Source organism: Pinus tabuliformis, chromosome 4_1, assembly GCF_031772625.1.
Source record: "Pinus tabuliformis cultivar Carrire ecotype Pingquan chromosome 4_1, CPIR1, whole genome shotgun sequence".
Classification (NCBI taxonomy): Eukaryota; Viridiplantae; Streptophyta; class Pinopsida; order Pinales; family Pinaceae; genus Pinus; species Pinus tabuliformis.
In genome coordinates, this window is record NC_142303.1 from 616,795,015 (window position 1) to 616,820,128 (window position 25,114).

General features: G+C 38.4%; 1 protein-coding gene across 1 annotated transcript in view; it reads right to left on the reverse strand.

The window, feature by feature from the left end:
- Positions 1 to 1,503: 1,503 nt before the first annotated feature.
- The window catches only part of LOC149177526 (Glutathione S-transferase family protein), a 128,688-nt gene continuing 105,077 nt past the window's right edge, over positions 1,504 to 25,114 (reverse strand). Inside the window, exons 4-6 of the mRNA XM_089420157.1 lie at positions 2,332 to 2,426; positions 1,868 to 2,035; positions 1,504 to 1,752 (exon numbers count right to left, since the gene is read on the reverse strand). Coding sequence (XP_089276283.1) covers positions 1,592 to 1,752; positions 1,868 to 2,035; positions 2,332 to 2,426 — 424 coding nt within the window. The 3' untranslated portion in view covers positions 1,504 to 1,591. The remainder of the gene's footprint in view (positions 1,753 to 1,867; positions 2,036 to 2,331; positions 2,427 to 25,114) is intronic.

The following is a 25,114-nucleotide window of genomic DNA, read 5'->3' on the forward strand; positions in this document are numbered from 1 at the left end:
TATTGTAGAAAAATCAACACTCATATCTATCCAATTCAATAATATTCTTGAAATCAACAATTGAGATAAAAATAGCTCAGCGAGAAATCATTTGAAAACAAAAACAAGAGAGATTTTGCTAACATAAACACATCTTTGGATTTGGACAATTTAGCCGATTTGAAAAAACACATGAAGACAACTGCTTAACACAAGTAAAACTTCATAATAATTTCGTTAACCAACATCCATATAAAGAACCAATGATAGCATAGAACGGATCCATCTGCCCAAACGACGGTATTGCATAATATTAACGACAAATTATATCATGTCAATGACTAGGGCTCAGAATATAGTCTCAAGTTCTTAGACGCAAAATGTATCCCTATAACAATCTGTAGCATTGGACCATGAAGAGGCATTCTGGGTTAAGTTGCATCTCTCTTAGGATCTTAAGGATGGCCTAGGATTCCATCTACTCTAGTACAGAATTTGGTTTATTTTAAAATAGATGATCATATACAAAGTTTGGTTTATTTTAGAAGCAGATATCTGTTTCCATGTGCTTTACAATGCCCACCACCAAACCATCACTTGCACCGTTGTTAAGAATTAAATTTTATTGTCTTTCCCAAAAAAGAATCTAATACACCAGTTTAATCGGCTAATTACCCATGATTAACCAGCAACCCACAAGCATGATCAGACAGAAAGGATTGCCAAACCAATCTTTCACTGTCCGTCTTCCTGCAGAACTGCGGCAATCCTCAAAACACATGCATGTGGCCATTTCTCTTTACTCCATCCTCCACAAATGCTACGCTTCTAAGGTTTTGAGTCCTGGACTGCCGCATGTACCTGCATATCCATACAGGCAGATTACACAACAGAAAACCGTCATTTGGGGAGCACTACTTTTAGGTATGTGCCTTTCAAATGAGGTTTTTATCTGAGCACTGATATAACATGAGCGTTTCATAGTAAGTTTGCACTATCATTGTAAATCTCAAATATGTATCTGGTATTTCTTAAACTATTATCATGCAGTTTCATTTATTCATTATAACCTTCATCTTCATTTATTAACCACTATTATCTGGCCAAATATGATATAAGTAACATATCTTTTGAAGTCATAATTATTAGCTTAAGAGGCAAAAAGAGGGAAGAAACGGTTTCTTCTTTAAACAGCAAATATAAAGAGCAAAGCATGAGTTAGGGTTGTAAATTACAATCCTAATTTTATTTAAAATGCGTAGAGTTACAAAAGAACTTGTAAGATTACAACCACCAGAAACAAAGGTAGCCATAACGAACAAAACCCTAGGAACAACTAGGCAAAGGGCTACCAACCAAAGAATACCTTCCATCTTCATTGTTCCCACCAAAAATGATACAACTTAAAAGAACACATGCCATCTCTGAATAATCAACCTACTTATTGCCTATTCTCTAAGCCAAAACTGGACGAATGTTGAGGCTTAACAATAATGAACAATACAAGCATTCACGATTTTAGACTGACTAAATTATCATTGATAGTCTAATAATGGGAGAAATGGTGGTGTCGTCGTTCAATGCTGGCTGCTACTCAAATAGGAAAACATATTTAATCCTTCACTCCTGAAGTTTCACCCACTGCCTCTTCCATTCTTGAGTACCATGCACCAATGTTTGTGTTTGCTACCATATCCCTTCCAGATTGCAAATAACGAATGGGCCTTAATACTCCAAAGACAGCCAAATCTGCCAAATTGGGTTTAGAACCACCTGCAATTACATTAATTGCCAACTCAAAAGTCAGAAGTGACAGTTAGTTTTCTTTAGTATCAAATTCCATTTCAGTTCAAAACAGAAATAGGAGAAATTCTGCTTGCAGACTCACCCATAAACAACCTATTATTAAGAGCTTCCACCCAAGTATTTGCAGCTTCATATAGTGAGGCACGCTCATCTGTGATATTATGTTTCTTTTTAAGTTTTTTTGAGACAAAATACATAGCTGCAGCTCCTACATATTTTCCAGTCAATCTCTCCAGAGTTGTGAAGTTACCTGCATATTCAGTAAACCAGTTTCTTAGTACTTTGCAACACTATCACATAGAAATACCTGATTATCTTCATAAAAGGTTCTAAGCTGTTGAAACCACAACAACAAAGAATAACTATTTTCCGACAGACATGCTGGGATTTTTTATCATTCTACACCCCATTTAATGACTGAAGTCAGAAGAGCCAAACATCCTAAGCAAGCCATTGCCATCACTTGTTATATTTTCATGGCAATATTCTTTAGGAACGAAATAATATGGCACCGAGAATCATCTTCCATTACAAATTGCCACTTACCATGTGTAGTAATATAATCGAAGGACTCAAGGGCCTCTGAAACACTCCGGTAGATATTGGGTGACAATACATGTACCAGATGTTCATCAACCCACCTGATGTTGTCAAACAATTTTAGCAGTTAGAAGCAACCTGATCATAAACTAGACAAGAATCAACCTAATGAAAACCACTAAAACCCTAAAGCCTTGTCTAGTCTACTAAATGTCAATGTAGATATGCATTTCATAATATATACAAAACAGAAGGAAACAACTATCAATTAGCAAATCATCCTACAGATGAAACAACAAAATTCCGTTGAACCAGGCCAAAAAACTATCACTACAAGTATAACAGAGCTATGCATGTCTCATAGCAACACTCCCAAACTCTGAACTACAAAAGCAGCACCATAACCACATGCAAGTAATTAACCACGATATTGCAAGTTCTTGCTGAACTATGGATCCAATCACAAGTCCTACTTGCAAACAAAGCATATTTTGCAAGGCTAAACAAAAAATGCATAGCAAGATCCAATAGAATGACAGGAAACAGAGAAGGAAATAAGAATCAATTAACAAAGAAGGACGTTTAAGGTTGTAGAAGATAAAACAATAGACTGGAAATAAATGATTATGTAATCTCCTACATGATAAGCATACAAGACTAAATCACACAAGAAGAGCACCAACAAAGGACTGCTAAAGCTACACTTCAGTGATTAAATTTTCTAGTATAAGCTTGCAACTATTGTTTATTTAAACATAACCTAAAGGGATCCAGCCTGCAACAAATCTATCTTCATGGTTTTCAGTTTTCAAAATTACATCTAGAAAGAAAGTAACCAACTCCTGATTCAGCCACAACAATGCAAAAACTTGGTTATTTTAAAAGCTTCATAGGGGCATGGGGATAAGTTGAGGGTGTCCCTGATGGGCTCAGGATACTCTTGGGGATGTCACAAGCATTCCCATCCCTGTTCCACACCTGTGTGATACTATGCCATGCAACCTTGGATTATATGTAATCAAATTTTAAGAAATTACATGAATCAATGTCATAATTTGGTGTTTGGCGATGCCAATGTGGCCCTTCTGTTGAATGCACCACAATGTAATCAACGCCCGTGACATCATAGTTTTAAAAACCGGTCGGCATGAACCGGAAACTGGTCAAACCGGCCGGTACATTAGGCAACTGGGTCAAACTGGGCAAAAAACCCGGTTTAAGGGCCGACTTCGCCAAAAAATCACAAAAACCAGACCAAACTGGCCGGTTTATAACAGAACCGGCCGGTTTGTGGTCAAATCAGCCGGTTCCATCATAAATCAGACGAATTATTTCCTGGCCAACTACGGACCCCACAAAATGCAGTTTTGTGAGTTTTGAAATGTTTTGAGGGAAATCTGGGGTTGTTTTCCTCCAAAAACATCCCCTCCAAGAAAAGCATGCCTACCCTCTCATTTCCCTGACACATCTCAACCCTAGCAATGTTGGCAATTAATGGTAATGTTAAATTCTTAAAATAAAAGTGATTGTCACTTTTACTTAAATTTTTAACATTACCATGAAATGACTCACGATGTTTGGGAGTGGTTTCGACCTCATTGGATTTCATATGGAGAAACTAGAATTTTAGATTTCACTCAAACTTCAGCAGACTTAATGGTTTTCAGGATTTCATGGTTTGGGGGTTTGCAATGTTTCCATTTGATTCTATCATGCGTGATGGTATGAGATTGTCATTTGATCAAGAGCATGAAGCCCTTTAAGAACCTTGATGTTGGCATTGATTGTTGAACTTTGTTGATGGTGGTATTGATTCTTGAACTCCTCTACCATGGCCTTAACAAGAATGTACCCTTCACTCAAAGGAAAACCACTGTTTAGGCATGCTAAACTTTTTCTACCACATTATAAGGTTGAGGAGATGAACCCTTCACTCAAACCAAAATCATTGGTTAGGCAACTTAAACTTTTTCAAATTTTATCATGTTATAAGGTTGAGCAATCCAAGTCTGAAGACTTTGAGCTAGATGATGTTTATGTATCTCTTGTTGATGATCCCATTTCTAGTAGCGCCGAATCAATGATGAGTTTCATGAGTGACCATGTTGATTAGTGATTTGTAGTTTTGATGTCTATTTTTGCTAATACTACTACTACTAAAGTTGTAGAGGAGTTTTAGGAGTCCAAAAACTCTGAGCCATATTATTTATGTAGTTCATGTTGATGATCCCTTGTCTAGTAGTGATGATGAGGAGTGATCATGTTGTTGATCATTGATATGTAGACTTGTAGTAGGTCAGTGGCCCCATAGCTTAGAGCATTTTTTTCGGACTCCAGAGGCCATTTAGAGCCTCATTGATTATGTATTTTGTTACTGATATGTATTGCACTGGGTCCCATTTTGATATATTCACCTTTACATGGTATATTGATGAGCAAACCTTGCATATTTTGTCTCTATTGGTTTGGAATCATGGTTTTAAATCTTAAAAATACTTTTTTTATTAAAAACTAATTATCATGTATTTTTTTAAAGATCGGTTCCTTGAAATCTGACTAGTCCCGGTTTGAAACCCGGTTTATTAGGTGGACCAGTTCCCGTTTTTTAAACTATGCATGACATACATATTCCTGCTACACAGCACAAGGCCAAGAAACGGTAAGAGAGTGAAGAACATCTTGGACATAAGTAGGGATATAATGGGTATCCCGGACAAATGTTGGAACATGATGGACATCTTGGACATTGTCATGAGTTATTATCATGTTTACATCATGTTAATACCTTGTAGGTACCATGTGATTTCATCATGGTATGTCAGAACAAATATAAAACATAATGCTAAAGTTGAACTTGGAAATAATTTGAGACATATTAGACAAAGGCTTGGGTTATTGTCATGTTTCTATCAAGCCTAAACCTAGGTACCATGTAATGATGTCACCATGGTACACCATGTCTTATGTACAAAATAAATATGAATATAACGCAGAAGATCCAGATAATTTCTACAAGCAAAAGGGGACTATATGTTGAATTTTCCTTGGCCCTAGATCTGGTTTGAGGCTAATCACGCACACAAACACACCAAGAACTCTCAACCTTCTGCCATTTTGCACAACAAAAATCTTCAGCAGTGAAATCAATTAAGTACACATAGATTTGAGCCCAAAGCTCGATTATTTTATTAATCCATCAATAAAAGAATCATGGGGCTCTTGTACCAAGGATCATGGCCCTCGATCACTAGTACAGCTAGTATACATAGTATACAAAAACATAGGGCTTGTGATCTATTGCTTCAGATCTACAATTTGCCCACAAAACATACAAGGATAAACAATCTGACTTACTTGTTGGAGAAGCCCTTCTCCTTTAGCTCTTTCAGTCCACATTACCCTTTGTCACATAGCCGCTCACAATGGCTTGATCCATCAAATGCACTGCATATCAGTCCTCAATAAACACCAGCTACTCACAGTGTTCCAACCCTTCTAGCTCATTGTTCACAACTTTATAAGTTTGTTTGTGAACAGACTTTGGGATACAATGCTCAGCGACCCAAAACTCCAATGCATCAAACCCTTCGTTGCCCTACTACCGTCTATTTGCCACTGACGTAACTCGTTGCTCTGTTCCAAGGTTCTGAGACTAGTTTTAGCCTCCCTCAAGGCTCGGCCTACCCACAGTAATCCAGCGCAACACTTGTAGCCTTTCAACACTCAATAGCAGGTTAATCCATGGCTTGTAAGACCTCTTCCAATGGCTCGATCCTCTCCATTATACACATAATAAAATGCAAGACTCCCACAAACTTTCAGTGGCTTAACTCGACGTGAACAGACTTCAGTTAGGGCACATATTATACCCACAATCTCAGTGATATCTCTTGTACATGGTCTGGACAGAGCCTTATTAGGGCACAGAAAACACAAATGAATCTCAACATTTGCCTGAGAAAACTTGGCCTTCTTGCCAGCACGAAACATGAACTTTCACGATTTCCTACTACGACCCTCTGAGGTTCTCTATCTTCTTCTTGGGCTCAATTAGGAACCCTGTAGACTTAGGGTTTTAGCCTCTTGACCCTTAAAATAAATAATTATTTCTCTTTTGGTCCTAAACCCACACTTTGGATCCAAAACCCCACTTTTGAGTAAATCGCCCAACAAACTCCTTTATGGTGGGTTGTCCTCTCTCAAAAATACCTTTCAAGCTACCCAAAATCTAACACTATAAGTCCACAAGGGGAGGAGGAGAGGAAAAGTACTTACAAAAACTCACCACCACATTTACCTTGTGTCCAAATCAATGTTTGTTCCTAATGGAAAATTAATACGAATAATCAAGCTAATGCAACAAATTCAACACAATAAAAATGTACACGGATCAGAGAACCAGAAATGAGCCAGAAACACGCCAAAATGGGCCAATTTTATTATATCGCTGAAGGAGTACAAAATAGATTGGAGTGAGTGCACTTGGGCTTGCTTAGAGCAAGCTACAAGCCCCAGGTGGATGAATATAAACTGCCCAAACAATGTAGGAAGCTCCCCAACAAATGATTGTGCTGGCCCTTGAGTAAGTACATTGTTGGCAGAGTTTGGACACCTGTTTGACCCCTCAAATCTGCCCAGAAAATTCTGCCAAATTATTTTGAGATCCTTGTCAAAAACCTAAAAAAACCAAAAAAGGGTTTTGGCAAATTCTACCAACCATCCGGGACCCAAAATTTCAGTTCTCTCCTCTCCACTAGCTGCCAGATAATTCTGTTGTTTGGAGCACCAAAACTTCCCCAAAAATTCTGCAAAATTAGGAGCCAACTCCTTGACCCCTGACCACCAAAACCCAAAAGTGTTTTGGGCCAATTCCAAACTTCCGGAATTATCCAAAACGGGTGCTATGCCCTCCTCAGTAGAGACTGTGTCCCCAATGGCTCTATTTGCTGCAAAATCTCCTTATTTCTCCTCAATCTACAATAGGAATGGTTTAGGAAATTTTTCCCAAATGCAGGGGAGAGGTTTTACATCAAATCCCGACACAGGATAGTTGAACCCAGCTCCACAAAAAAGTTGTCCAGTGAGCCCCCCTGTGCAAGCCCTAGGAAGATAAATTTGTTCCCCTCAATAACAATCACCTCCCACTCCAAAACTTTCAACAAAGGCTAAGCTCTCCCTCAAGCAACTCCATTGATTTTCTACCCGCAAAATAGCCTCATAAGCTAGCTGAAATGAGTGGGTACGATTTCTCTACTGCCTCCTCCATGGAGTACGAATTCGCTGAGGGAATATGTTGAAATGTGTTGCAATACTCCACAATGGCACAACCCTCTCACCAAAGTAGAAACAGCTTGCCTTCCTAGGGTGGCACTCAAAGTCCACCAAAAGAAGGGTAAATTCTCCCCTTGGCAAACTCTGTGCTAAGCAACACTAGTGACCCAGCTAAATAACTTGAGCAAAAAAGGAAATAGATGAATGAACAAAAGACCCCAATAACTTCTATGCTCCTTCTACTTATAATTTCTTCTTTCCTCCTCATGTGGGTCTCTCCATCCAATATTTTGACCTCCTTCCCTTAGCAATTCGATTTTCCTAAAGGGTTCAAATTCCCCTTTTTGGGTGGCCCCCACATCCCACTACCAATTTAATCTTTCCCTTTTATCTAATGTTAGTGGCCTCCATCTCTCCAAAAATAAGTGGGGACTCCCTCCACCCACTTTTCCTAAGTTTACATGCCCAAATATTTCCCAAAACCCAATTACAAAAAATAGAAATTCATTTTAGCAAAATTAATTTAAGCGTAGGAGGAAATTGCACAACTAGATTCTTAACACAATTATTTAGCAAAAGCACAATTACACAACCAATCTCAATCACATGTGACATACAAATTCTGCCCAACCATCTATTCTCCATTAAATTGATAATCTAAACCTACTTGGGCTCTCCCTAGGATAATGGCCCAACTGAGAAAACTATATTTACAACATACGCTGAATCTGATCTAACTGATCAAGCTCTAGACCTGTCCTTGATCTACTTGATTAATGAGGATCTCCAATGTTTTACCCTTGCACCTTTTTCGGACTCAACACACTTCATAAAATCTATTTCTCAATGGTTTGTATCGTTGTACAGTGTGTGTTTCTCCTATCCTTGACCTTGCTTTTATAACTTTTCATTGAGGTAAATCCCTAACCCTAATCTCCAAAGTGATGTACGGCTAAGCCTAGGATTAAATCCTAAACAACTTGAGATCAATAGTTCAGAATCGATATTAACACATTCACTGAAGTAAATAATTTACTCTCCTTGGTTTCTTTGGCTCAATAGTCAACATAATTAATTATGTGTCTTTCCCAAGTTAGACTTACGCTAAATCATAAAAGTAAATTACACAATACTTGAGCAAGTGTCCTAAGGAGACTTTGGGGAACTTTTGCAAGCCTAGACACTTAGGCATCTTCAAGAGTACTTGCCCAAGCTACAAACATCAACGAAGAATTCTCACTTTGATGTAATAAATGTTGAGTTTTCAAGTGCAATAGATACAAGCACAATATTTCTAAAACACTGATAATTACTTCTAATGATATAGATCTTCCTTTAACAATTTCAGTTTATCATTAAGCAATTACACTTCAAAAGTCCAACTATAAAACAATAAGGACAATAGAGATCACAATGCACAAAGAGAACACAAGATTTACCCTAGGAAAACCCAACAACCTTTTTCTTAGAGAAATTCTTCAATTCAACAAGAGATACACCTAATGTTGTTAGTCAACTATGAGGTCAAACTGACTAACAAAGCTTATGGTCAAACCTAGTCTCTAGCACTCAAGTCAAGCCTTCAATCTACCTTGCAACTCAGCCTGATCTGATCTGCCTTAGGCCAAAATTTGACCTCCCAGAAACTGTCTAGAAACCCATAAATTCGGTCTCCCAGTCCACCCAAAAATTTGGCCTACCCAGAATATGTTGCCTAAAAAATTGCCTAGAAACACACGTGCGAGCTTGAGAAAGCAAGATGTGAGTTAGAGGGAGAGAGAAAGATGATCTTCATCCTTTGAGCTTGAGAAAGCAAGATGCGAGTTAGGATGATCTTCGTCCTTCAAGCTTGAGAAAGCAAGATGCGAGTTAGAGGGAGAGAGAAAGATGATCTTCGTCCTTCTTTTCATCCTTCTTATCGTTCGTTTAGATGTCCAAAAATTGTCTTACTTGTGAGAGGTCGAATGGTGCCCTTCTAGAGGAGGTCAAATGTCTTTATATAGTGTTATGCCTTTGTAAATGGGTGTGTCTCTTCACTGAGGCTGACTTGACTATCTTGGAGCCAAAGATTCAAAATTTAAATTTCGAAATTTTTCTCTTTTAAATCCAACATGAAGAACATATCTTACAATAATTCTTTCAAGGGCTAAATAATCAAAATGACATGAAGAACATGTCTTACAAATTCTTTATACATTACAAGGGCTAAAATATAAATTATGAAGACCGGCCACAGCGATATAAATCAACAATAAAGAGGGATTACCTCCAATGTAGTGATACAGTAATACCACTTCTCTATGGCACTCAAATCAACTTTGACAATCTAAACCTACAAATAAGACTAGCTAATATGAACCAAGAATATATGCCACATTTCAACAATATGTGTTGAAAATGGTTGTTATTTATGTCAAAGGTTGTCTAAATGAAAAAGAGATTTACATAGTCAAATAGCATATTTCGAGACCTTTCCAACAAAATATGGCATGCCTTATAGAAATATCGCTTTTGGATTTTTTGAAAACCCTATCTTTGAATGCATTTTTATTCCAATTACCTTAAATCAAATGGGAGCATAATATATATGGTCAGAAAGCCTATTTTGAGACCTTTTCAACGATATATGGCACTCCCTCTAACTCCTCACAGTTGAGGATATATGATTTTACTATCATTATTTCCAACATTTATGACTTTCAGCTTAGTCGATCTGGATCCCTTGCAACTCCCCACGATATACTTGTTACCACTCAAACCAGCAGGGGACCTAAAGGGGTTCCTAAGAGGGAAACTGCTAGGTTAAGGGCAATTGTGGAGGCTTAGCCCACTGTCACCACAGTTAAGCCTCCCTGCGCTTTACAGACTTTCACCAATAGGAGGAGTCCCGGTAGCATAGGGATTCACTTGTAAAGTATATGTCAATGGGCAAGTGGGAAGTGACCCCGAAAACCATTTCCCAAGGATGGAGTAAAGAATGGAACTTGCTTGCTCTTTAAGGAAGGGACTTGGTCCACCAAGGATAAGGGGTGAGGATTGGAGGGTTGAGGAAGAAAGGATAGGCTTATGAATAAGTTCCTCAATCCCTATAATCCTCGGGAAACTTGGATTCTCAAATGGTTCTTGACAAATAGTCTTTATTGAAAAGTGGGACCACGCGGGGCCAAGTGGACCCAACCCAGGTTCGGGGATGGAATGTAGCAAACAATGATGTTCCTATCTTGGACAAGGTGAGGGGAAAGGACCAAACAAGAATACTTTCTTCAAAAGGTTGAATTGATCCTATTAAGGTTATGCCTAGGCACAATTTGATCCTAGAGCTAAGGCTTGAGATTCCCGGAGATTCCACCATTAGAATTGCCTCAAATTTGGAGGAGAGGTAGGGGACCCACCAGCATAGTGGCATATAGGAGATCAACTTTTTTCTTTGGGTCAATTCCCGGGAAATCGATGCCCTAAGTGACCTAATGGGGCTAGACTTGGGGAAAAAGAGGAAAATGGTTAAAAGAGGGTTGAAAGAGGGTTGAAATGATCACTCTTTTTGAGAGATCAGTGCCTAGTTCACTTGGGTATATGGAGTCAAGGATAATGATGAGTAAGAATTTGGTTTTTGAATCAAGGAGAACCAAAAAGTTAACTTTATCTAATTTGAGAGAGAGAAAAGAAAAGTGACCTTCAAGCATTTATACTTCAAAGCAAATGATACAAGCTTCTCGAGATAAATAAATCTCTAAGACATTTCATTCATGTAACATTGGCCCATACATTAAATTAGCTAAAACATGCTCAATTCCACATTTCGACAATGCAACAAATAGCCCTAATTTTAGCAATATGCAACAAAAAGAATAATAGCATCAAAATTTACTTACGACTTTATAGAGTATATCCAACCAGCATTTCGTTTGCTCAATAAAGCTCCAAGACAAGGGAAATAGCCCAAATCCATACATCAAAATTCATCCATCTCCAAAAATATCCACCAAAGAAAAAGTGTGAAAATTCTTTATGATTAGAGAGATCCCAAGTCCAAGTGATGATACAAATGAGTGTATCTAATACCAATATATAGCCTCCTAAGGAGTTTGAATTAGCCTATGGGCCTACATTAGCCCCTAATGATAAAATAATGTGCAAATAAAACCCCTATTAGTGACAAGCCCACCAAACTAGTTCACAAATGTAAAAATAAGCCTCACAAGGGGCCAAATAATTATATGTGCGTGTCGTAGGGCCCTCTAAAGGCTCAATAATATCCTGAAGTGCCATATTGAGGAATAAATTCCTCAGAACGTAATGGACAAGGGGGTGGTCCCTTGTTCTCCAAGTAGTCGACCTGCGGTGCTCCTATTGGGTATGAGGGCACATAGATGACCCCATGGGTCTCCATATGAATCGAAGATTCTCTGCAAGGGTCCAAGTGGTGGAATGATGTTGCCATGACATCATACAAGTCTTGGGACACCTGTCAGGGGTGTGGGGCTCCTGTGGGTGTCTGCTGGGCATAATGTACCAAGCATATCATCATCATCGCAAAAGTGGATTGCTAGTATTCTCTAAGCATCCATGAAGATCCGTGGAGTGTTGTTTGCTGTTGTGGAGGCCCATGGCTCTCTATGCACACCCTACACGTGCCAATGTAGACCTCTAGGGGTTCGGATTCCATATAGGGAAACCAAACCCAAATGGAAACCATCTGTAATCCTGCATAAGATCCAGTGCGTCCCCTAGGCTTCTAGTACAACCAGTGATTAAAATAATGGGGTGAAAAACTTACAAATCATGGATAACAACGTGGGCACTTCATAACAGCGTGCCCTTCCGTAGTGGCCTTTGGCATGTGCTAGTGTCTCCAAGATCCAAAGGGGGTTCGCCATGTACCTTATTAGGTGGTTTCAACCCTTAAAGGGGATAGTATGTCCAAGGTACATCCCTCTAATGGGGCAATCTTGGGGTAGCTAGATAAGGGGAAGCCTACACCTGGCTATGTAATGTATAGGAGGGAGAAATCGTGGCAATGAGGTGCCATATACCCTTTGCCTTTTATGAATTTTCTTTAATTAACTGATCGGGGCTCAAAAGACAAGAGCATGACGTATAAGATATAGCAGTGATTACCCCCTTTTAGGTAGGGCAGTTCATTGCACTTCAGGGGTTGGGACAATCATGGGTTCCTGAATGATAAAGGAGGCTCATCTAGGGCCTATGGAACTAGGGTGATGGCCAATGATTGGGGTAGAGCTCTATTAAATGTATAGGAGGGAGCAATCATGGTACATGAGGTGCCCCGGCCTAAATTTTTCAACCCTTCTTCATATACCTTTTGTCTTTTACTAATTTTCTTTAATTAACTGCTCAGGGCTCAAAGGACAAGAGCATGACGTGTAAGATATAGCAGTGATTACCCCCTTTTAGGCAGGGCAATTCATTTCCCTCCAGGGGTTGGGACAATCATGGGTTCTTGAATGATAAAGGAGGCTCATCTAGGGCTTATGGAACCAAGGAGATGGCCAATGATTGGGGTAAAGCTCATGTAATGGCTTTTGCCCATGTGTTGATCATTTTGTCATAGCCATCTTTTGCATTTTGTGGTACAATTTCATGTTAAATGTGGCCAATTATGCTTTTCACCTTTTCTTTTTAATTGCTTCAACCTCTGGGGCATCATTCTAGGCCTCACCCCGAGGTAGGGGCAAGGAGATAGGGAGCCTAGCCCTATGTGGACCCAGAATGTAAATGTGGACCCAGGCGGGAGAAAAGATGAATGGGGGTATAGTGAGTGGAAAGACAGTAATATGTGCGGGTAAAGGAGCGGGACCACGCACCCAAAGTCGGGGTTTCCCAAGTAGTACCACCCTAGAACCAAATGGTTAATAAAGGAGATCCCACGGGACTAAGATCCAAGGGTAACAACCAAAAGAGATCAAGGGGACAAGAGCACAAACTAAGCCCACTCTTTCCGCCAAATCCCCCCATTAATCCATGCCCAGAAGTATCCATGATAAGTAAACCCAATACTCAATTACCAAATGACAAGACATACCTTTAGATTCGGGAGGCCCGTCTTCAAAGATACAATTGATCAATACAGGAGGGTGAGGGACCACATGGCTGGCTCAGGTCGCAGAGAAATGGCACAACGCGCTAGTGGGAGGCATCAATTGTCTGTTGGCTGCCGCTGAGGCTCACCACGGAGAAAAATTTCTCATGGGAATGTCACCCACAAAGTGGTGGGTAACATCTGGCTCCAACTGGGACATGATATCTCGAAGAAGTAAACGAGGTTGCTCGAAGGGGAGCTCACGAGAACTCCAGCAATCTCTTGGTCACCATAGACCTATTATCTGCACATGTCAAAGATCAAAACCATGGGTCAACATGTTTTTCACGGTGTCTTATGATCACCCATGTTTAATGTTAGTCTATAAACCAATAAGAAATAAAATATGCAATTTTTTTTAAAGCTAAATGCTATCATGAGAAATATCATATGCGGTTATTTCTAATGCAGAAATCAGCATGCAATGCATCCTACCCTAACATGCATATACTAATGTTTATACTAAGTGTAGTCATAAATCCAGTGCAACCAACATATCATCACATGAATATATATATGCTTGCCAGTATGATTACACATGTAGCAACCCCCAAATCGAATGTGGACATAGTCACATGGCGAATGAAATGGGTGAGAAGCGGGAAAATATGATCCCCATTTGAGGTAGAGGGAGGTCCTAGAAGAAAGAAAAATGGGCATTCTAGAGGTCTAGGGCTCCCCTTCTAGGTACAAAATGGAGGAATGAATGATCACTCTCGAGAACTCCTCATCACAATCACTACTTGTAATATCATGCTTTGAGGATGTGACATCGTTGTGATGAGAGGGGAACAAAGGGTGAGAGAAAGAAGGAGTGCAACAAATAGGTCTCTCAATGTGATGGTCACAGTGGGGAGGGGAGGTCGCAAAGTGATCATAATCCTAAGGATGGGTCAAAGGGGATAAAGTATATTAAATGAAGGGATTTTCCTTGATACTATACTTAGGAGGGGGGAAAGGCTAACATTTACTTGAAATCATATGATGAGGGGTGAGGGAATCACTTGATGAGGACTCAAGATGATGACCAATAGGAAAAAGGGAGAAAGAAGTGTTGTATTCAACAAGATGCACTTTCCCAAAATCATAATTTAAAGGCTCAAGTGATTTGAACGTAGAATCAGACTCGAGAGAAGTGGGAGCCTTATCAATGACCTTAGTACCAAAGATTAGGTCTCTTCTAAAAGGAAAACTAATCACTTCCAACTGCTCCACTTTATGCAAAGGAAAATTAAGACTCTCCTTCCCCAGGGTATCAATGGGTATGTCATTATATGTAGTGCCTGAGGGGAAAGGAAGATCAATTTCCTCCTCATCCTCCTTGTCGGTGTCATAAATAGGAGTACAATCAAATTGAGGACCAACAATTTCCCATTTCTCCTTTTCAATGTGCAAATAATCTTCAATGTCATATTCCAAGCGGCTAATGGGATCATCTCTCTCAAGGTTTTCAAAAGAGGTTTCATCAAGAGTAATATCCTTGAGAAAGGTAAGGTTGGTCTCAATTTCTCTTTCCACAAATTCACCCTTCCCAGCACATGTGTCTTCAAAATCATCATTTTCATAATGTGGACCCAAGGAGGACTCATCATCTTGCTCGTTACCTAGATTCTTAATGTCTTGATGAAGCTCAATGAAGGCTTCCTCTTGGATGCTTAATGCAGGGTGTACTTGAAAATGTCTAAGAAAGCCATCAACAAACTCTTCAATAGATGAGATGCTTCTAGGTTCGTGATTTTGCAACCATGAGTTATGACCATAGAGAGAACTAAAGAATAACAACATAAGGACATCCTGGTGGACCACTTTCTCCTTTGAAGTGTGTGCATTAAATCTTTCCACATGGTCAATTGCGGAGCTTGGGTCACCATCAAACACGGGTAACCCACGTACCATCCTTCCTGTGACATGATTGGGATGTCCCGAGATGCTAGCAATGTCCAAAGCGGGAAATTTATGAAAGAATGACAACCTATTTGAGATATACATGAAACATATGTAGGAGTCGCCAGGGTGAAATTAAAGATGCCTAGAAAATGCTTGCTTCACCCTACAAGCATCAACCTTAAAGTTCAATGAAGAACTAGGGCTTCATTCTTCCAATGGAGTCACCAATAATGATATGTCGATATGTCGTACGAGGAACAAAATGCACGTCTCATGTCCCCGGCAACGGCACTAGAAATGTTACCGCTCAAACCAGCAGGGGACCTACAGGGGTTCCTAAGAGAGAAACTACTAGGTTAAAGGCAACTGTGGAGGCTTAGCCCATTGTCACCACAGCTAAGCCTCCATGCTCTTTACGGACTTTCACCAATGGGAGGAGTCCCAGTAGTGTAGGGATTCACTTGTAAAGTAGATACTAAGAAGTGACCCCAAAAACCCTTTTCCAAGGGTGGAGTGAAGAATGGAACTTGCTTGCTCTATGAGCAAGGGACTTGGTCCACCAGGGATAAGGGGTGAGAATTGGAGGGAGAAGGGATAGGCTTATGAACAAGTTTCTCAATCCCTATAATCCTCGGGAAACTTGGATTCCCAAATGATCCTTGACAAATAGTCTTTATTGACAAATGGTCTTGGACAAATAGCCCTCTAATGCTAGCAACCAGCCTAGGCCTCAAGGGCCTTGGATGGTCAAGCAAACGAACCTTGAGCCCTTGAAACCTTTCCATTAGAGAAATTTTGAGATCTAAAATGGGTCTCCTAAGAGATATTATTAAATAATAATAGAAATAATAAAATAAGATTAGATTATATCATCAAATCTTAGAGGAAAAAAGAAAAAATTACTTTTTCAACTCGTATTTTCAACCTATCTCCCTATGGTTTTACTCAAATTTCGAGCAGGAGCACTCATTGGATGCAAAATTTAATTCCTCATCCAAGGAGTACCCATGTGGCATACTTTTGATGGACTCTGCTACACAAAATATGAGAAATACATGAAAAAAATGTGATTACAATTTTCAAAACTTTCTTTCAGATTCATCGATATTGAATTATTCAAACGGGCTTTTGACAATTGTTCAACTCAAGGAAGATCTTGAATTATATCACTAGATTTGAATCCTTCATATATCAATGATATCAATGTATCTCCTTTGTCAATAATTTCTCCATAATGACCATGAACAGTTGCTTTTTGAGTAGGCAAATAGGATTTAGCTGACCATGAACAATCACGTTTTTTCATGCATTTCTCAATTTTTATGAAGCAGGGTCCATCGAAAGTATGCAACATGGGTACTCTTTGGACAAGGAATTAAATTTCGCATCCAACGAGTGCTTCCGCTCGAAATTTGAGTAAAACCATAGGGAGATAAGTTGAAAATACGAGTTGAAAAAAATAGTTATTTATTTATTTATTTTTATTTTTTTACTCCAAAAATTGTGAATCATCCTCCATGGTTGACATCATCATATTGAATCCTATTTGTTCTTATAAAGTTGATTTTAATTGTACATTTTTGTTTTGAGGCCCATTTTAGACCTCAAGATTAGTCCACAAATTAATGGAAATACAATGAGAAATTCTTCAAACCCTTGCCCAAAAATTTCTCTAGGCCTACAAGGCAAAGTATTAGCCCTTGCAATCACTTGACAAAAAAGAATCTAGGCCCTTCTAGGGCCACGGCCTAGTCTTCAAGGCTTAAATGGGCCTGCGGCCCTCTTCTGAAGGCTAAAAAGGGGTTGAGTCTAGGGCTTTTAGCCCTCAAACCTTTGAGGCTAGGCCAAGAATGGCCTCTTGACACTTACGGCTAGGCCAAACTAGCCTTAAAACATTAAGAAAATGCCCAAAATAACTTTCGCCTTGAAGATCCATCTGCAAAACCACTTCAGAAGAAAAATGCTCAAGAAAAACTCCAGATGTAGCAACATAAAAGCCATCTAGGGCTAGCAACTTCCTCAAGGAGGTTGCAATTTGCAAAATTATCACTTGGGTCTTGTAGTTTAAGGTGTCTAGACACCAAATCAACCCTTATAGGTTGAACGACTTCCTCTCTCAGGTTGGACGACTCCCTCCAAACCCTAGCTGTCTAGGCTAGGTGAAGGCTAGGACCTTCACACTTGAGTTTCTCTTTGAAATTTTAGTTCTTTGGCAACTGCAAGATGAATAAATAGAACCCAAGACACAAGATCTAGAAGAAAAAATTGAAAAAATAAAACCCCAAAAAATATTTACAAATGAAGAAACTAATATACAAGGGTTAGAAATAATTTACAAATTATTTACAATAATCTAAAAGAAAACATTAGCTCTAATTAGCAAATAATTCATTTATAGCCCAAATAGATTTTTGCAAGATAACTTAATGGAGATAATTTTTATTTTAATGCACAAACCCAAACTCTGCAAAATAAATTCATTAGATAAGCACAGGGTCTAAACAAAATGTGATCCCCTCAAAGTCCATGAACTTGGGCTTTCCCCAAGGGCTGAATCCCCTGAAAGATCTCTATATACTTGAAAAATAGATCATTAGTTTCATAGAGGTTCGATTCATACAAATAAGCTAGAGACCTAGAGATGCTTGATAGATCTACCAGCTTCTAAGTGTTAACTCTAGCCCAAAACATAAAGCAAGATACCTTTGCTAATAGATAGTCCAACCACTGGCTATGAAACAATAATCTTCAATGATAGCAAAAATTAGACCATTAAGCACTTTTAGCGCATACCATGAATCATTAAGTGAGAGACACCTTGAATTGAAAACCCCAAAGTCTTTTTATTAATGCAAAAATTCCAACAGAGATTAGCTCAGTAAAAAAAAATCGATCTAGTGAGATCAAGATAAAATGAGGAGCTTGAGAGCTTCCTTATAAAGGAAAATTAGAGGGAATAACCTCTCCAAGTGGAAATAACGGCTAGTTGCATTGATCCATAGCTAGATCCTGGAGGAAAAATTCAATCTTCCTTGTTCAATGCGCTGGAGGGGTCAAACTTTGATTTTTGCACCATGTAGCACCTCCAGAAAATAATTTTTTTCTTACTTGTGCAAAATAATTATCTGCTTGGCCCAAAAAATTCAATTTGCTAGGAAGATAATCTTTTCTACCCCAACCAATTTCTGGACTAGGCCCTTCTGCCTTGGAAATGAGGCATTTATCTTTGACTTGAATTTTTCCTTTTAAAACAGCCTCAAATAATTTTTTGATGAATTTTCCACTTGGAGGTAATTAATTTTCCCTTCATTTTATGTTTTGGATAATTTCTGCCTAATTTAATTTCTATTTTTTGCCAGAAATTTTAAGTAACAAAAAAAAAAAAAAAACTTACGAGGGGATTAATTATTTTTCCACCCTCTAAGTGTATCTAAAAAAAAAATATTTCGATAATGGTGTTTTAATGATGAGGAACCATTCACCAAAAATATTTCTAAACACACTTTTACATCAAAATAATAATTCAATTCCTATAAGAGAAAATACACAGACACAAACCACTTGAGACTCAACCAAATTTTGCAACAAGACACATGATCTAGTATCAAAAATACATAGACTCGATTAACACTAGGACTCACCTAGGACCTTGTCAATGAGATTCACCCGAGCTTTGGGGTATATGTGGGAGAAAAATTCTGCCAATTATCCATGTTTACAAATACACATAATTTGGAGAGCTTAAAACACACTCTAGAGTGAAACCCTTTAAGAATCATAGGCTTACCTAGGTGTTGTTACACGGTTTAATAGTCATACTAGGATCATTTTTACAATACAATAGCAGAATTTGGCATTACAATGATGACATTGAATAAAAAAATGTTTGTTGCTTTATACCACACTTCTTGGATTGTTAACATGTACATGGTCATCAATGCAGAAGCTAAGAAACACCAAGATGACCAAAACTGACATCGTGACCTCATACCTCACCAAGATCACACGGGTGAGAGACGAGTTGGTTGCAGTGCGAGAGGTTATCCTTGAGGACCAATGGGTCAGGATGGCACTAGATAGTTTCACTAAGCAATGGGATGGATTCATATATGGCATTGTGGCTAGAGATCATTTTCCAAAATGGAGAAGGATGTGGGATGATTTCATCTAGGAGGAGTGCCAAGAGTAGCAGTCAGCGTGGTGGAGCAAATGAGGAGGATGGTGTTGCCTTCTCAGCTAAGGGCAAGAAGAAGGCCAATAAGGGGTCTTCTAGTGGAGCCAAGCAACAGAAGGGGAAGCAAAATGTCAAGGAGAAGGACATGAGCAAATTGAAATGCTCTGCTTGTGGGAAGTTGGGTCACTATGCTATTCAGTGTCCCAACAAGAAGGACATAGCAGCAAGTTCGCCTCCAAATTTGACACGAAGTTTACCTTAGTGGTGAGCCTTACCACTAGTGTCATGTCTTTCGATGTGTGGTTTGTAGACATTGGAGCTTCCTACCATATGACTGGAGTGAGAGAGCACTTCACGAGTCTCACAGAGGATGATACTAACTTGGAGGTTGTGCTTGGAGATAAATCCAAGGTCAAAGCAACAGGAGTGGGAACAATAATGTTGGCAAGATTGGCATTGATGTCAAGATTAAGCTAATTGATTAATGTCGATAAATGTTATTGATGTCCCTAAGCACATTAGTGATAATTTATGTTGAATGAAAAGTGTACATAAATGTTGAATGATGAATATAAAAGGCTGAAAGTGATGTGACGTGCAGGTTATGCTAATCAATGTGAAGGCTAAACATTGAGACAAAAGTTGAAATACATATATTTGTTTAAACAGAAAATATAGAAATCCAAATCTGATTTGTCTTTTGTAATCATTACTGAATGAATTGTTAGTTCAGCTCTATTTTACATTACAAGTAATTTTTCAGAAATGAAAATGAAAAGACAAGCTTGTGAGCAGTTTTGGAAGTCCACGAGACTATGCTTCATTTTGTATTCCTCGAAAGAATACAAACAGCCAAGTGGGCTTACTTATAAAGTATACAATGTGGAATGAAACTTGTTCTTCCTTTTTGAATGGAAGTGGTCTGCATCAGAGAAAGAATGAGTAGTAGCAGAAGAGAAGGAGCAGTTCAGCAGAAAATTTGACAGCAGAAATGGATATTAGGTAACTAGCGTTTGTGACTTGAGAAATTTCTGCTTTTTTCTATATTGTAGCTTGAAAAATAACATGTTGTAGCATGTTGAGGTAGGAGCCTCCTGTGGGTTGTAGCCTACAAAAAACTAGTGGGACTTGAAGCTTCCGTTGAGGTAGGAGCCCCTTGTAGGTTGGAGCCTACAAAAATCTAATGTAAAAAGTAGTAGCCTGCCTTCACCTCACTTTCAGCCTAAAGTTTATGGTTTTCTCCTTTCGGGGTTTGCACTTATATCTGGTGTCTTCATGTGTTTAATTCTTGCATGTTGTGTGAATACTTTGAATTCTTGATAAACATATCTGCAAACCGCTCTCCTTGAAATCTGCAAAAGGAATACAATAACTATTGAGCACAAACATAAATCATTAACTGCATAAGAAGAAGATTAAGTTGAGCAGAAATAAAGAATTAAATTACTGATTCACCGCCCTCCCCCTCCAACACCTCTCAGTAATTTCCCATCTTAAATATCAATTGGTATCAAAGCCAAGTTCCTTCAGTAGCAGTCTAACAACAGGAAGGAGGTCCTAAGTAAGTAAAATGGCTAGTCAAGAGGGATGCTCAACAAATAAGGCCCCTCTATTTACTAGTACAAACTATGCCTTTTGGAAAGTAAAAATGAAGACATTTAATGTCTCTAGGAATAGAAATTTGGTCTGCTATGTTGATGGGGTATGAAGAACCAAAGGAAACAACTAGTGACAAAGATGCCAAACTGAACTTTATAGCTAATGCAAAAGCTATGAATGCACTTCTGAGTGGTCTATGTGAGTCTGAATTTATCAAAGTAATGCACTATGAGAAAACTAAAGAGATTTGGGACAAATTAGAAAATATTCATGAAGGAGATAAAAAGGTGTAGATGGCCAAATTACAAGTGTATAGAACTCTGTTTGAGACGTTAAAAATGAACGAAGATGAAGATATAGCTAAATTCATTTTAAGAGGAGGAAGTTGTAAATATCACGCTGGGTCTAGGTGAAACAATCAACGAAAGTGTAATAGTTCATAAAATTTTGAGGTCATTACCTTCTAAATTCAATCCTAAGGTTTCAGCTATAGAAGAAACAGCAAACTTTGATACCTTGAACAGAGTTCAACCACGTGGCTCTTTGATAGCGTATGAGATGAGAATTCCAAAAGGGAAGGCAACCAGTAGAGAGGTAGTTTTCAAGGCGGACAAGCCCATAGAAGAAAAGGAGCGATCATGCTTAGGTTCTGATGAAAAAGAAGCAAAATTCGTCAAAAGGTTGAAGAAAGGCACAGATAAGTATAAAGGAAAACTTCAATTTAAGTGTTTTAACTGTGGAAGAGTGGGACACTATGCATCAAAATGTCATTTTAAGAGAGCGGAAAATCAGTTTAAAGGGAAAGAGAAGAACAATTCTAACAAAATGCAGAAAGAGAGACATTTCAAAAAAAAAAATTATATGCTCAAGAAGATAACAGTGGATCTTAAAGTTCTAATGAATCCTCTAGTGAAGATGGAACAAGTGAATTTATACTAATGGCCTTGGAAGAACTTGAAAAGGATTGCCAGTAATATTAAGAAGAAGGAGGGTGAAGTAGACGTTGAGGGGGAGTTAATCAGTGCCCTAAATGAAAAAGAAAGGCTTAAACTAAAGAACAAAAAGCAGAAAGATATCCTATTAAATATGTAAAGTAAGAATCAACTTCAGAAAACATTATCAAGTTGAAAATTGAACTTGAAGAAGCAAAGAAGGTGGAAGACATTTTACTGCAGTAGATAAAAGAGAAAAACCAGGGGTGTGGAAAATTGGAGGAAAAAATGGTATGTCTAAAGAAAAACTAGAGAAAGCTCAAATTGAACTCAACATAAATATTTAGCAGATAAAAGGATCTAGAAAACTGGATATGATAATGAATACTCAAAGGTCTCCACTCATAATTTGAGCAACATTTCAACATCAAATAAACAACTGCAAAGGGACATTGTCGGTGTAGTACAGAAAGCAAAAGAAATTGACAATCAATACACAACCTATCAAAAACCTCACTTCTTCAGAAGACAAGATTATCAAATGTCAAGTTGGTTAGATTCGCAAACAACATCCACTACCAGGTACATATATTTGTTTTATGGATATTGTTATTGCTGTAAAAATTTTGGACATAAACCCATAAATTGTAGAGCTTATGTTAGAAGAATTGATTTTGGAAATTTTAAGATGAGAAAGAATGGATTCATGAATGTTAAAACAAATATGAATCTAGACAAAAATGCATTTGCTCCACTCCTTGATATCACTGAATGTTTCTATTGTCACAACTTTGGGCACAAATCATATGAATGTAAGCTTAAAGACAATAGATTAACATACCAAAATATGTATAAAACAATTGGATGCATGCGATGGAGAAAGTAGGTAGAAGAAAAGAAACCTGACAAGTGTGAATTAATTCTGTACGGTCAAAGATCAAAATAATAAATGGTATGTGGACAATGACTGCTCTAGACATATGATAGGAGATAAAAGCAAGTTTGTTTCCCTGAATGAAAATAAAACTAGAAATGTCACATTCGGTAATGATGAAGCAAGTAGAATTAGAGGAAAGGGTACAGTCTATCTGAACAACAGAAGAGGAAAAGCTCAAGATGTATTGTTTGTAGATGGTCTAAAAGGCTATTACTACTTGATGTTAAGAAAAAAGGAGTGGGACATCACTAGCACTGATAAATCACATACACAAAACAAAACAAAATTTATTCAAGAAAACTTGCACTATAAGCAAGCAACTCAAAGAAAGAAATGGGATTCGAAAGAGAATTGAGCACTCAAAACGAGGTCTATATACAATGGTAAGATATAAATCGTTGCAAAATATCTAACGCAAGGAAAAGGAAGAATGGAGCATAATAGATGTCAAGAGTCACAAAACCTGAATGGAGCAAAAATGTCAGGAGTCAAAAATCTTGATAATGAGCACTGACAATCCCATATATAATATTGACAACAAGGAAGATGCGATACTGATTGAATGAGCAGAATTTGTAACTGATGGACCGTGTAAATATCAATGGATTACAGGTAAGAGGCATCTATATTTTATCTGTCGGGCGTAGGTTTAATAGCCAACTCCTGCTCATGCTATATACGTTACATTTTTGCACAAGTAGTGGTAGGTTTCATAGCGTTATACGTTACCTCCAGCTTCAGATCTTGCATAAAGTCGTGGTAGGTTTAATCTGTGCAATATGTTACCTCCACCTCCTGCTCATGCGTTGTCCATTATACTTTACCTCCTGCACAACGCGTGGAATATACATTACCTCGTAGCATCAGTTCACGGAATTCTTGAAAAGGTTAAAGTAGCGAATGATATGGAGGCATTAGAATCAACAAATCTAGGCGAGGTCAAACGAAGGAAGAAGATATATCTCTTCATAATATTCAAGATCGACGAATAAGAAAATCAGGTCGTCACAGTAGATAAACTCAGTGGCCCCACTGAGAACTATGATAGCTTTAGGGCTTCTCTTCCTGAGACAGAGTGTAGATACGCGGTCTATGACTTCGATTTTGTCACCGAAGACGACTGTCAAAGGAGCAAGATGGTGTATGCGAGCTCTAAGGACAAGTTTAGGAGGGAGTTGGATGGTGTCTACCGTGAAGTGCAGGCAACAGATCCCACTAATTTGGACGTTGATGTTATAACAGAGCGTGCAAGATGATGTCTAATTATTGCTACATCTTTATGCTCAATGTGGAGGAGGCTTCACATATGGTGGTGCAGAGATAGTGGTTTGAGAGCCACATGTTCCCCAAACCGCAACGACAATCAACGAGAGTGCAGATGTTCATTTAAACTAGGATCGGAGGTAATATATCAACGCATTTAGAATTAGGGTTTTGTGGTTGGACAGAAGTATTAAATTTTTTTTTCTGCATGCCACGGTGTGGAGTAGATCATGAGTGCAGCTTAAATATTAGGGATCGCGTTGATCATTGGCAGATTATTTTAGCGGAATTATTATTCTTCTGCGTAGAGAAGCAGATTTGAATTTATTGAGTTGAGTTCTGTAAACATCGTTTGATTCTATGTCGAGTTTAGGAAATTCAATTTAGTCAAATCGTGTTCATTTTCTTGGTTTTTCTTGTGAATTGAGTGTGTGTTGTTGAGAGGAATGGCAGATGAATCAGTTTTCTGCGCAGAGATTAAAACATAGTGGCTTGAGTCTCCAGAGATTGCCATGGCTAGCGTCGAGGATGTATGGTTATCGTTTTATTATTATGAACAAAATCTATGACATTATTAGTATCAGTGATAATCGTGACGTCTTTATTTATTACAGGATCAGTGATAA